General features: G+C 42.4%; 1 protein-coding gene across 1 annotated transcript in view; it reads left to right on the top strand.

The window, feature by feature from the left end:
- Positions 1 to 14,451, top strand: part of PCSK5 (proprotein convertase subtilisin/kexin type 5) — a 416,138-nt gene that overhangs the window by 369,703 nt on the left and 31,984 nt on the right. The window contains exons 27-29 of the mRNA XM_006776508.2: positions 1,085 to 1,285; positions 10,525 to 10,608; positions 11,775 to 11,970. Coding sequence (XP_006776571.2) covers positions 1,085 to 1,285; positions 10,525 to 10,608; positions 11,775 to 11,970 — 481 coding nt within the window. The remainder of the gene's footprint in view (positions 1 to 1,084; positions 1,286 to 10,524; positions 10,609 to 11,774; positions 11,971 to 14,451) is intronic.

The following is a 14,451-nucleotide window of genomic DNA, read 5'->3' as shown; positions in this document are numbered from 1 at the left end:
AGGGGGGGGGGGGGGGGGAGAGTCACCAGGTGAGGATTAGCAAAAAAAAAAAGAGAGAGAGAAAGAAAGAACAGAGCTGTTTGACTGGTTTCGGGGTCTGCATGTGTGTGCGCCTCTTGTCCAAGGGGAAATTTTAATTTGATTTGAAAATAAATATTAGCCAGGACTACCTCCTTCTGCTTTTATTATAGAAGCATAGTTCCTATTTCACTAATTAATCTCAAATTACTCCAAACTGACGGAAGCATAAGTGAATGTGAGGATGCAGGGGACACTGGAGATAGTGCTTTGGAATCTAAGTCACCTGAAATATTCAGAACCATAACTCTCTCCTTGAGATGTAATCCATGTTGTATATTTCTGAGCACTGTAAACGTTAAACAAGGTCCGTTTTCTGGGGTTGTGGTCAGTTCATTGCCTTTGATGAAGATGGATGGCTAGGAAAGAAATATATTGTGAGTCTTCCAATTAAAGAACTAGTAGTCTGATGTTCTTGAATGCTCGTGGGGAAGAGAAGGGGACAGAGAGCCCAAACGATCTCCCATTGCTCTCTATAAAGAGATTCGTTTTATGTGCAGTTTTCCAAGGCCTCAAGAATGTCAAGTTCTTTATGCTCTTAACCCTTTGAGCTAATAGTCAATTTAAATTGTCAATTAAAAGAGGGCTTAAAGTGTTAGATTTTTAAAGACACATTGAGCCCTAGCCGGTTTGGCTCAGTAGATAGAGTAATGGCCTGAGGATTGAAGGGTTCCAAGTTTAGCGCTGGTCAAGGGCACATACCTAGAGTACAGGCTCAATCCCTGGCCCTGGTCAGAGCACATGCAAAAGGCAACCAATCAAGGTGTTTCTCTCACATCAATGTTTATCTCTGTCTCCCGCTCCCTTCCACTCTCTCTTAAAAAAAATGGAAAAATACCCTTGGGTGAGGATTAACAAAAAAATACACATTGATTGGCTGAAAGAAGCTAATGCCATCCTGGTGTCTTTTAAAACAAACTCAAAGAAAAAATGTACCTGAGGTCCCCTACGGCCTGTTTAGAACTTGACCCTGCACAGAGCACTGAGCCAAACTACTCTTCCCTAGGTGGCAGCTGCGTGAGGAAATGTGGGCCTGGCTCCTACAGCGACACAGAGATGGGCAGCTGTGAGCCCTGCCACCGAGCCTGTGAAACCTGCACCGGCCTGGGCCATGACGAGTGCAGCAGCTGCCCACCGGGACTCCAGCTGCTGCAGGGGACCTGCGTGGCTCCCACCCAGGCCCAGACAGAAGGCACATTCTGGAATGGTATGTGTCTCCCCAGGGCGATCGCAGGTGTCCGGCTGCCTTCTCGGCCTCCCGACCTCTTTAACCCTTGCTTTCGGGATACCAAGAGATGAAGGCCGGGCAGTGAAACAAAAGCCTGGGATGAGAATCAAGACCAGGTCTCTTCGATGATGAAGGCAGCAGAGGGAAGGAGGCTGTAGCTGGCTTTTGGCCAGGAGGGAACACCTAAAGGCACTTGAGTTTCCACAAAGGTGGAGCAGGCCTCTGAGTGCATAAAGAGTCAGAGAGAGGTGGCCCGACCACCATTTTCTTGAAGATTTAGGGATAGCTTCTATCGTTCCTGTATCTCTTTATTAAGGTAAAGGAAAGCTGCCAATAGGGTAGGCTATTTCAGTGAAGCAAGGAAGAACTGCTCTGAAGTCCTGGAACTTAAGCTAAAACGGCTGATCTGTCTGGATGGGTTATTAGAAATGGCCATCATTCGAGCTTTGCCTTTTAACAGCTGCCCTCTCCAGCTGCAGGTGGGAAAGTGGGGTCCTGAGAGGGGTGGGAGTGAGGGGGAAGGTGGCAGCTTGGACTCTAGCAATAAAGGCCCGCACGTATCATTCCCACCGAGTCTTCAGAACTGGCCGCCTCGCCTTGGAGCCTCGGCCACAGGCTTCCTTGCAAGGTGATCACAGACTTGGGTGGCTTCTCCACATCCGAGGAGGTTACAAAACGAAGTCCTCCTCCTGCTGGGAAAATCTGGCTCACTTTCTGTGCAGAGACTCTCGTGAAAACACGAGATGCTCTCTGATTCGGAGGCAAAGATTTGTTTAAAAAAAGAAGGTCATCTCAGTGCAGAAGCAACGGCAGCTGAAAGGAGGTTCTGCTCAGGACAGGACTTCTAAGGGCTGGAGAGAGTGAGGGATGGCGCAGGAGGAGAGCTGTGGCTGGGTTTCAGGGGAGGGACCTCTGTGGCTGCTTGTCTACCACGACAGCACTGCCTATGCAACAAAGGAAAGGCGGCTCGGAGACCGTGGCACACCCAGCAGCCAAAGGCCACAGAGAACACAGGCCGGTCTCAGGGACAGAGCTGGGAAGAAAACCATTCAATCCAGACTGGGAGATCTTCCGTGAATTGTAGCTGAACCAAAATGCTGAAAACGAGTTTGTCTGCCATTCAGGCATTTAAGAGGCCGTGCAGGCCAAGGGGAAAATAGTCTGGTGCTGTGTTTCTAGCTCAGAACATCTGTATTCTATCTGGCATCCAGATGATGAAAACGTCTAGGGAGCCAAGAGGCATAGCAGACTTGATCTCCCAAATGATTACACGTCCCTTTCAACTGGACTACGCACTTTGCTAGGCAGAAACCAGGCCTTGATTGCTCCCCTTTGTCAAGGCACCACACCCACCCCTCCACATTTTCTACTATCAAAATGTAATGTTTTTGAAGAGAGAAAGGAATTAGTCCGTTTGGGGATTTAGCAGCAATAAAAGATGGGGAAGCAGATGAGAATGATTCTCATGGCTGGACAAAAGCAATAAAGGCAAGGCCATGGCTGCACTTTTCCACTTCTATGATCTAGGAAAGTAGACGTGCAGACTCTTGACAGCGAGAAAACACTGTTCCTTCTCTGAGCCAGGGCAGACTCGCCTTCCCCAGCACAGGTGAGGCACCTCTGAAACAGACAGCGAGGGGGAAAGAGCTCTGGAAAGCCCCAGGAGTATCTGAGTGGAGGCCATATTTCTCTCTGCTTCTTTTCCTTGAAAAAACAAGGTTGAAAGTGTAACAGGAGAGCAGGTAGGGGGGTCCCAGAGACCTAATCAGCCACACCTTGAAGATGATGGAAAGCAGACTGCAGTCATTCTGGGCCAACTTAGAGGGAGCCAGACAAATTACAGGGTGTTTATGAGAGGGTAGGTGATACCAGTAAGGTAGTGGTATTGTTTTAAATGCAGGTGCAGATCCAGGTCGGGAAGGTAAGATGGGACAAAGTTCAGTCCTTCACCCACACTACTCCCTAGTGCAGTGATTTTCAACCTTTTCCATCTCGTGACATAAACTAATTACTAAAATTCTGTGGCACACTGTCCTGGCCAGCGTGGCTCGGCTGGTTTTGGAGCGTCGTTCCCTGCACCGAAAGGTTGCACATGCCCAGGTTGTGGGTTCATTCCCTGGTTAGGGCTTGTTCGGGAGGCAACTGATCGATACACTCTCTCTCTCTCTCTTCCTCTCCTAAATCAATTAAAAAGAAATTCTGCAGCACACCAAAAAAGTCTATCTTTGGCCAATCTGGCAAAAAATAGGTATAATTTTGGTTCATTCACACTGGATGGCTATTGTTGTGTTGGCTGCTGTCATTTTTTATTTGACAATCTAAGGGAAAAGAGGTCAGTGCCCCTGACTACATAGTCAGGTATCGCATGTCTTAAAAATTCCTATGGTACACCGGTTGAAAATCGCTGCCCTAGTGGAAACAACAAGATCATGCTTGCATCTAAAGACTGTGCCACCCCCACTGTCTATGTCAGCATGTATTGGGGGGAAACCCTTGAAATAAAAGTCCAACTAGAGCTCACTGAACTCCTCTTTCAATAAAGAGGCTACTCACAATGAGAGTGACAGTGATGAGAGGACCATCATTCTTCCTCGACTACCAACAGAGTGGGAATACCTCCCACCCTAGTACAAGGATGGAGATCCCTACACATCAGCCAGGCCTGCCAAATCCTCCAGCTGAGACTCAGGAATCTCCAAAGAGAGCAGCTCAGCCTCTGTTCTGCCTGCCCCAAAGGGCACTGCACGAAAGTATAGGTCACCCCCAGGCCCCCTGTCCCAGTCATCCATATACTGTAAAGATTAATTACACCAGTACCACAGCCAGTGTTAAGTAGGCTGCTAATGATTTTGGGGTGACTCAGGCATCACAGAGCCACTGCTGGCGGAAGTGTTCAGGTGTGAAGGCTGGTGGAAATGTTCAGGGCTTTGAAAAAAAAAAAGATAATGGCCTCCGCTGGTTTCCTGAAACCACTCTTGGGTATGGAAACAGTTTACCCCATGACTGTTAAATCATTCCGATTTCCTTAAGTGGCTTTCCTCCTGTGACGCCGGAAAGTCCTGCATAATTCCCTACCCACCTAGTCGCACCACTGATTAAAACCATGTTTGTAGCGGGCTCTAATTACACATTTTGATGGTAGTCTGATCTGCAAAGCACAGATATGGTGAATTAACGTTTTATCTTTGACCACATCCTAACAATTTATCACTAGTAGCCTGTCTTTGGATCTGAATTCCTATGCTCTGAGAAAGGCTGAATCCCAGTCAGTCACAAACACTGAGAGCCACTCATGTGTGAAAAAAAATCTCAATAATGGGAAACGTGTTTCTAAACATTAGAGAACTTAAAAGAAGGACTTTGTCAATGTATACAATGGCCTCACTTAGAAATCGTTGTTACTTAATTAACCAATCAGAACTCAGAGTGCAGAAAACACGTCTCTAGGTAAGTAATTCAACCTTTTGCCTGATGGCATGAAAGAGCTGCGTATATCCAGTTGCACTGATTGTTACATATCCAGGAATTTTATAAGTGGGTTATAACATCATTGGCAGTTTGAAATCAAGTTTTTTGTTTTGTTTTGTATTCCAAAGAGACATTTTACCAGCACAGCACTGCTTTGGCGTCTACCAAACGATTTTACAATCCAAATTAAGTACGACAACATCTCTGGAGTGGATGAGAGTTAGGCATGCCTGAATTCAAGTCCTGGCTCTGTCCTTTACTAGCTATGCGTGAACAAGTTACACAGCCTCTCTGAGCCTCAGTTTCCTCACCTATAAAATGAGAACGTGAAACTACCTCACACGCGCTTGAGAATTAAATGAAAGAGCACATATGAAGCTCCAAGCACATAATATGACACAGTAAAAGCTCATCTATTCCCTAACCCTTTAACCTGATCCAGTTTTAACACATGAAATACTAGTTCACTTTCAAAACAGCCTTCCTTTCCTCATGAAAAAGAGAAACCGGGAGTCTGGAGGGTACTACAGGTCTGGGAAAAATAGTCCCCGAAAGAGGGCAGCAGATAATGCTCAGTTGGGATGCCAAATAGCCAGGCAGAGTCCGGACTCAACCAAGAATGTATATTCGCAAATATATTAATTGCAGCTTTATTTATAATAACAACAAAAAATTAAGTGAATTGTGGTTCATGCAAATAAATACACAAACCATTAAAATGATGTGTATAAAGAATCATAACGGCAAGATAAAATGCCTATAAGATTTATAACATTAAATGCAAAATATATTTAAGGCATAAAACATTTTTGCAATTTTTTTATTTTACTTAAAATAAAAAAATTACGTGAACTACAGTTCAGGCAAATAAATTCACAAACCATTAAAAATAATGTTTACAAGGAATTTCAATGGCAAGAGAAAATGCCTATAGGATTTATAATAATTTAATGCAAAATGTAGGGTCGGTATTACATATGCAGAAAATGTGAACGATTACCCATATATACACTACACTCACACATTCACTATAAAGATGAAAAACCTATAAATTCTATGCAGCAGACATTTCTGGGTGGTAAGATGATAGGTGAACTTTATCTTCTTTATCCTTTTTGCATTAAAAAAATAAAACTTTATTCTTTTCAATAAAAAAGAACCTGTGCTCACTTCAAGTCCATCTTTGGTGAAGAGCCTGCTGCAGAAGCAACGAAGGTGGAAGTTTCAAATCAAAAGAGGTAACGGAAATAGGGAGGAGAAGGCAATCCTAACGAATCAGGAGTCTCTGAGCCGTTGAAACCAACCCAAGAAACTGGGCGGCCAGGAGCAAGTGGGAGGAAAAAGCCATGAAAGGAGGGACCACTACACAAAATATAAGTGGGTGCTCCAAAGGGAGAGGCTGGGGGGGAGATCCAGCAGTGGAACCTTCAAGAGCATTTAAAGACATTCCTCATGCGCTAAGTGGCTGCGTCTGTCAGAGGGGGTCTATCAAGAAAAGCCTCACCTTTTACTTCCTTAGTGACTGCAGCATGGTTTGAAATAGCAACGACTGAGAAAAAACTAGATGGTTACAATAGGAGACTAGGAAAATGAAGTAGGATACATCCTTGCAATGGAATGCTGTGGAGTTAGGAACAAGAATGAGGAGGTTCGTTAGGTGCCAATAAAGAATGGTCTCTAAAATATACTCAGTTACCAAAAAAAGAAAAAGGCAACGCGATAAATAGTGTGAGTAGATACAGTTTGTATAAAAAGGGTGAAAATGGATTAGGAGGGAGGCTTCATGATATATGCTTTTTGTACATTTTGAACCATGTATTGCTTATTTAGTAAAATACCCAGAACCCCTGTTTTATGTGGTTGTGCTACAATTATTTTTGAAGGATGGACGCTACATTTTCTTGGTCAAGGTGATTTTTGTTTTCGAGGTCCCATAAAGCTAGAATCACTGGAGAACAAAAAAAAAAAGAGAGAAAAAACAAAGAGAAACTATGGTCAAGGTTAAAATTTTCTTGTTGAGATTAAGTCACTAATCTTTGCCCAGGCTTAATTGCTGTTAAGTGTGTGTACAGAGTACCCTCTAGTGGACGCATGAGGACATTACCAAAAATTTTATACCAAGTGTATCACAGTAAAATAGCAAATTGCCAGGAAGTGAAATATGTCATTGTAAATACATGTGTATGTGTAGATATATGCACAATATTTTAAACAAATATTTTTAAAATTAGTAAAAACTCATATCTTAGTAACTATAACATTTTAGCCAATGTTTCTCTCTGTCTTCCCCTCTCTTTTCCACTCTCCCTAAAAATCAATGGAAAAATATCCTCGGGTGAGGATTAACAAAAAAAACACACATTTTTTTAAATGATAAAATCAAAAGAAAATCAGCCCATGGCCTGGACATATATTAAAGATTTTCAAGGTTCTCAATGTCTGATCAATACTTTTTATGAATAATTGCTCTCAGCCACTAATGAAGCCTTTCTTTTCCCGTTTCACTGACATATAATTAACATAATACTATGCTGTTTCAATGGGTATAACATGACAATTGACATATGTATATACTGCAAAATGTTCTCCACAGTAAGATTAGTTAGCACATCCATCACCTCCACAGTTACCTTTTCTTGTGATGAGAACTTTTAGGATCTACTCTTAGCAATTTTCAATTATCCAATACAGTATTATTAATTATAGTCACCATGCTGTAATCACATTCCAAGAATTGATTCATATTATAACTGAAAGTTTGTACCCTTTGACCACCTTCATCCATTCCCTCACCACCACCCCACCACCCCAGCCCCTGGCAACACCAATCTACTCTGTTTAAATGAGTTTGGTTTTTTAAGATTCTACATATGAGATCATAGAGCCTTTGTCTTTTTCTGTATTTCTCTTGGCATAATGTCCTACGGCAGGGTTTCCCTCTTTTTATGGATGAATATATCCATTGCACATACAGGGTGGGTCAAAACTTACAGTTGTTCATATGGAAAATAATACAATAATTAATAAATAGTAAACAAGGGTAAACTGTTTCATGTACTCACAACTGTAAACCTACTTTTGTCCCACCCTATATATCCCATATCTTCTTTATCCATTAATCCATTGATGAACATCTGGGTTGTTTCCATGTCTCAGCTATTGTAAATAATGCTGCAATGAACACTGTGTGCAGTTATCTCTTTGAGATAATGATTTCATTTCCTTTGGGTAAATACCCAGAAGTGGGATTGCTGGGTCACAGGGTAGTTCTATTTTTAATTTTTTGAGGAACCTTCATACTATTTTCCATAGTGGCTGCACCAATTTATATTCCCACCAACAGTCCATGGGATGTCCCCTTTCTCCACATCTCTCACCAGCACATGTCTCTCTTGTCCCTTTAATAAGAGCCATTCTAATAGGAGTGAGGTGAGGTGATAGCTCTTTGTGATTTTGATTTGCATTTCTCTGTTGATTAGTCAAAAGTGATGTTAGCAACAAAACTGTTGCTCATCTCTCTGCTGCCCTCTTTTTTGGGTTAAGTGATTTGTCAAATTAAAAGGGCCTTCAGGGAAAAGACTCAATCATGTTAAATCATGTGGATTACTTTTGTGAAAATCCTGTGACTAGCATTGCTCTGCACAGGACTAATTGAGCTTCTTTTCTTTCTCTCTCTCTCTCTCTCTCTCTCTCTCTCTCTCTCTCTCTCTCTCTTCTTTTCTTCCTCTCTCTCTCTCTCACACACACACACACACACACACACACACACACACACACACACACACCCCTCTCTTAAGGAGACTACCTCAATCAGTCTACTAGAAACCCAGGGCAAGTTTTTCTCTAAGAAAAAGACTGCCACTCGGGATGGCAGGATGGACAATCACGTATATCTCTATATCTACATCCGTATCCACCCACCTACCTTTGAATCTAGCTTTCTCTGTAGCAAGGCTCACCAGCTAATTAACCATGAGCGCCATCATAGAAACCAAGCCATGCCAAGAGAGGGAATGTGGCAAATGATAACAAGGAAATCAGGAGAGAGGAGAAAGGAGGCGATGAGCTACCATTTACTGAGCTGCTGTGTGCACTCCACACACATTATCTCATTTAGTCTTCACTACAGTCCTATCACTACAGGGAAGAATCACTCTCATTTTAGAGACCTGGAAAAGTAGGGCTCTGAGAGTTTAATTATTGTATCCACGGTTACCCTACCTGGCAGCACATCTGGGATCTGAAGACAGGTGTGACTAAAGAGCCAACTCCACCAGACTGACTCTCAGAAAGAGAAGGCATTCTCAGGAAGAGAGTAAGGAAGAAAGGGAGGGAGGGAGGGAGGGAGGGGGAAAAGAAAGAAAAGAGGGGAATGGCAAGATGCCAACGTAACAGTTGACTAAAGGTCAGAGTCATTCATATGACACATTCTGAACTAGAACTTCTTTTTCTAATTTTCCTGTGTCAGTCATGCTGATTCCTAAACAATTACTGAAATTTAGTTATGATCTCAGTGTATACTGAATGATGTCCTTGAGGTCATTATCTATGTCTGTTGTTTGTTGTTGTTTTTAAGATTTTTTAAGTTGATTTTTAGAGAGAGGGGAAGGGAGAGAGAAACATCGATATGAGAGTGGAACATCTGTGAACGGCCTCCTGCACGCTCCCTACTGGGGATCGAGCCAGAAACCCAGGCATGTGCCCTAATCAGGAATTGAACCAGAAATCTTTTGGTGCATGGGATGATGCCCAACCAACTGAGCCACACCAGCCAGGGCTCATGTATGTCTTTGAAACTTTCTTAAAAAGCCTGTCCATCAAATGCTCTTGGCGGGAAAGAGAGAGGAGAAACAGTGCTAATGTTTCCTTGGTTGGCCTGCTTATCACCTGACCAACCAGAAAGCTTTTGGGTGGCTCCAGTTTGGTGATAATGATGATTTGGGACTAATTTAAGGTGAATAAGTTCTGGATGCATTCCACCATGGCTACTCTGAAGAACAAAGACCCAAACATTGACCAACTATGAAATCTGGTTTCAAAGAACAAAAAAAAATTAATAATAAGTTTTTCATGAAAGACACAATGAATTCTCCTTTATCACTTTGGAATGAAGAGAACTGGCCATTGAAGAATCATGGGGAAATAACTCATTCATGTGTGTATACACACAAGCACACAAACACCCCCACACATTTTTAATAGCTGGTTTTGCTCAGTGGTTAGAGTGTCGGCCTGCAGATTGAAGGGTCTCGGGTTTGATTCCAGTCAAGGGCACGTACCTGGGTTGCAGGCTCAATCCCCTGCCCCAGTTGGGGTACATGAGGGAGGCAAGCAATCGATGTATCTCTCTCACATCGCTATTTCTCTCTCCGTGTCTCTTCCACTCCCTCCACTTTCTCTAAAAAAAAAAAAAATCAATGGAAAAAATATCCTCAGGTGAGGAGTAACAAAACCAAACAAATAAATAAATAACATTTGTTAGTTCAAATGTCCCCTTAGCATTAAAGACTATCCTGTCTCTGGAAGTTTGCAAAGAAAGTCTTGGCAATCAATTGTCAATGAAAGAGTAAGAGTAAGAAAAAAATGAAGTCCACATTCATTCATTTGGTAGGCCAAAGCTGGCGCCAACATTTAGCTAAGACAAAAATCTACTTGGGGTGGGAAAGGAGACAGGATTGCCCATGAGATCTTTTCCAATACTATAAGCCTGCTCAACAGAAACTGACTTCTTGTTCCTTTTCCCTCTATAGACGTTTTAAGAAAGCAGCAGCCGTGTCATTCCTCTTGTAAAACCTGCAATGGATCTGAAACCCTGTGCACTTCATGCCCGAAAGGTTAGTGTGGAGTGTGACAGGCGGTGGCCGTGACCAAGCCAATTCACGGCAACTCATGTATGTTAGCACCTTTAGTAAGGGGTTTGCAGGACTTGATCTAGTCCCATCACATGTTCCTATTACAGTGGCTACTCTGGAGCAACACGGCACCCAAACATGGACCTACAATAAAAACTGGCTCTCAAAGGACCAAAATGAAAAAGAAATGTTTTTTATCTAAAGCATGATGAAGTTAGCAACTGCTTTGGCCACAGAATTTGTTAGGTCTCTGGGTACTTGACATTTCTAGGGGTTCCCCTGCTGTTTTAGAATGCATTAGCCAAAACAAGAGAACTTACAGTGGACAATCTAGGTGGGGATCAGTAGTCTGCCTATTGTTTCTTCATTTCTGGTGCTGAATTTAGAGGAGCAAAAACACACAAGCAATATGTAACGGCTTAACGAATTAATTGCTTCATCATCTATAAAAACAAAACATCAGAAATAACTTCACTGAATTAGGGAGATATTTTATTAACATGGTGCACTAACATTAAAAATTAAGAATGTTATGCTCCCATTAAAGTGATTATTATGTACAATGTTAGCAGTGAGATGGGATGCAAAAGCAACAGAATTTAAAAATGGAACGTGTGCCATGACTCTACTCCAACAAAATAGGAAAGTTTGCATACAAAAATTGAAGGAATTGTCTTGGAATTCTGAAGGGTGATTTATAAATTGTTTTCTTTAATAATGTTGCTATCTGATTTTTTCAATTAAAAACAAACATAGATGGACCATTCGTTGGGTGGGAGAGTTGCTACTATGTTAGTGTCTTAATGAGATAGGCTTTGGGAAGCCAAATAGACTCTACCAAGCTGTGCGTGTGTAACCGTCTTACACCAGAAAGACAGGCAAAGGTGTTAATAGATCGTTCAACCAGGCAGAGGGAAGCCCCAAAGTGACCCGCATCAGTATCAGTAGGAAGTAAAAGAAACAGGGCCAAAGCCTCCTGCTGTCAATTTCCTGTCTGGAGATTTAACCCTCCTTTTGATAAGTATGAGCTACTTGGATCTTTGGGGCAGTTTAAAAAGCTGCTGCGAGCACCAGTTCTCTGCAAGGATGTTCGTGCTGTCAGAGGGACACACTGACCGCCTGATCTGCCTTCTTCCCTGGGTTTCCAGGCGCATATCTGTTGGCTCAGGCCTGCGTCGCCTCCTGTCCCGAAGGCACGTGGCCCTCAGTGAGGAGGGGCAGCTGTGAGAACTGTACAGAGGCCTGCGCCTCCTGCTCTGGAGCCGATCTCTGCGACAAATGCCAGACGCAGCTGGAACACCCTCTCTTCCTCCACGAAGGCAGGTGCTACACTGGGTGCCCTGAGTAAGTCTCCTTTCCTTTCACGTCCTGCTTGTGTTCATTTTCCTGCAGTAATGTGGATATGATTCCTTCCTATCACCAAAGAACTCTTCCCTCCCGGGTTACAGCACCTACCAGTGTCCCTCCCTTTTGACTGTCCAACATCACCACTGGCCACAGCAGCCAAAACTTAATGCCAGATGCCCACTTCTCTCTTATGATGATTATATGTATATATTTTTACTTTTGTGAAATTATGTTTTTCCCCACCTTTTATTTATGATCAAGTAGCTGTCTTTTCGCCATCACAAAAATAAGGCTGTGGAACACAAGAAACTCTTCTGTTTAAAATAGGTGAGATCTGCCCAGCCGGTATGGCTCAGTGGTTGAGCAACGACCTATGAACCAGGAGGTCACGGTTCAATTCCCAGTCAGGGCACATGCCCGAGATGCAGGTTCAATCCCCAGTAGGGGGCATGCAAAAGGCAGCCAATCAATGATTCTCTCTCATCACTGATGTTTCTATCTCTCTCTCTCTCCCTTTCCCTTCCTCTCTGAAATCAATAAAAATATTTTTAAAATAAAATTTAAAAAAGTTAGGTGAGATCTGAATCAAAGATAATGAAATACCTGGTGAAGTATTTATTAATGGCTTTTCCAGCCCTCTGGTTTATCAATCCTTTTCTCCTCCTATGAATGCTCCCACTTCCAAGATGTAACTAAAAGGGAAGTGGGAATAGCAAATGGGAAGGTATATCCGGAAACTTCCAGTGACAAGCAACAGAAATGCCAAGTAGACTGACTGAAACAATACAGGGTTTATTATCTCACATAACAAAGCGTTTAGCAATCCAGTGGCCAACACTTCATTAAAAACCCACTATCTTTCCATTTTGCTCTTGTATCTTCCTTAGTTTGTCCTCCCCTGAGCCACGCTGTCTGCCCCATCTGCACACATCACCACCGCCATTGCAGCAACCAGAGACAGAAAAGGGCAGGATTCTCCTAGTTTATCTTTTTTCAACAGGAAAAAAAACTTCCTCAGATTTCCCTTCACATCTCATTGGCCAGAATGCTTCACTTACAGCTTACGTCACTGGCAGGGAGAATGGAAATAAAAGCATCACTTTAGGCTAAACAAGACTCACCCTTGAAAACCCAAATAAAATCAGAACATGGGCAGCCAGGAAGACTGGAGAGGGAGGCGAGAAGTGAGTTTGGGGAGGCAACCAACAGAATCTATTTTAGATAATCAGAAATTTCATTTGCCTGCTGACTAAAAGAACTTGGTGATAAAATCAATACCTATTTCCTAATGACCTACTTGTATCCATTACTGAGACAAATCGTATAGGGTCCAAACACAAATCATGATACCCTCAAGAATCTTCCAATCTAGTATAATATAGAGCAGGGGTCCTCAAACTACGGTCCGCGGGCCACATGCAAATACAAATATTGTATCTGTTCCCATTTTGATTTTTTACTTCAAAATAAGATCTGTGCAGTGTGCATAGGAATTTGTTCATAGTTTTTTTATAAAACTATAGTCCGGCCCTCCAACGGACTGAAGGACAGTAAACTGGCCCACTGTTTAAAAAGTCTGAGGACCCCTGGTGTAGAGCCAACTGCATTTGACTCAATGCTGCAGATCCATATTTAGCACCTTTTGGGTGTGTAAGAATTGATACTGGAAGCTATGTTAAGAGACGTCTGAGCCTGAAAAGGGCCTACAACCCATAGGGGACGTTTACATCAATTACTGCCATACTTCTCAGAGCCTAAATACAAAAAGGGCTAAGAAATTCCAAGGAAAAAGAAACCATATAAAAACAGCTGCTTGATGAGTGTTGGCAAAGTCTAAACACTGCAATAAGCACTTCAAATATGATCCATTAACCCTCACATGAATCTTCTCATCCAGATACTATTATTTTTCCTCATTTTACAGATGAAGAAAGGGGTAAACTTGCCCAACATCACACAACTAGCGCATGGTATGTTAAGGGTCCCACCCCAAACCTCGTGAGCCCTAAGGTCCATGTTTCACCATTGCACAATGCCATGTTCTCAAATGACATGGGTTCCTTTTTTTTAATAGCAACTTTATTGAGATACAATTCACATACCACACAATTACCTATATAAGTGTACATACAATGCAATGGTATGTATATTTATACAGTTGTGTGTTCATCATTACAATTGATTTTAAAATATGTCCATCGTCCCCCAAAAGAAAACTCTGTACCTTTTTAGCAGTTACTCCCAATTTCCCCAGCCCTAAGCAATCACTAATTTACTTCCTGTCTCTATAGATTTGCCTGTTCTTGAACATTTCATATAAACAGAATGCTATAAAATGTGATCTGTTATGACTGGTCTTTTCTACAACATAGTACTTTCAAGTTGTTACTATTTCTGAGAAATCGCCCTTTTGGGTATAATCCATCCTAAAACAGCAATAAGATTTATGACAGGCACACAATTTGCAATGAAACAAAG

Source organism: Myotis davidii, unplaced genomic scaffold (genome assembly GCF_000327345.1).
Source record: "Myotis davidii unplaced genomic scaffold, ASM32734v1 scaffold228, whole genome shotgun sequence".
Lineage (NCBI taxonomy): Eukaryota > Metazoa > Chordata > Mammalia > Chiroptera > Vespertilionidae > Myotis > Myotis davidii.
This window is presented reverse-complemented; position numbering and strand designations above follow the sequence as displayed.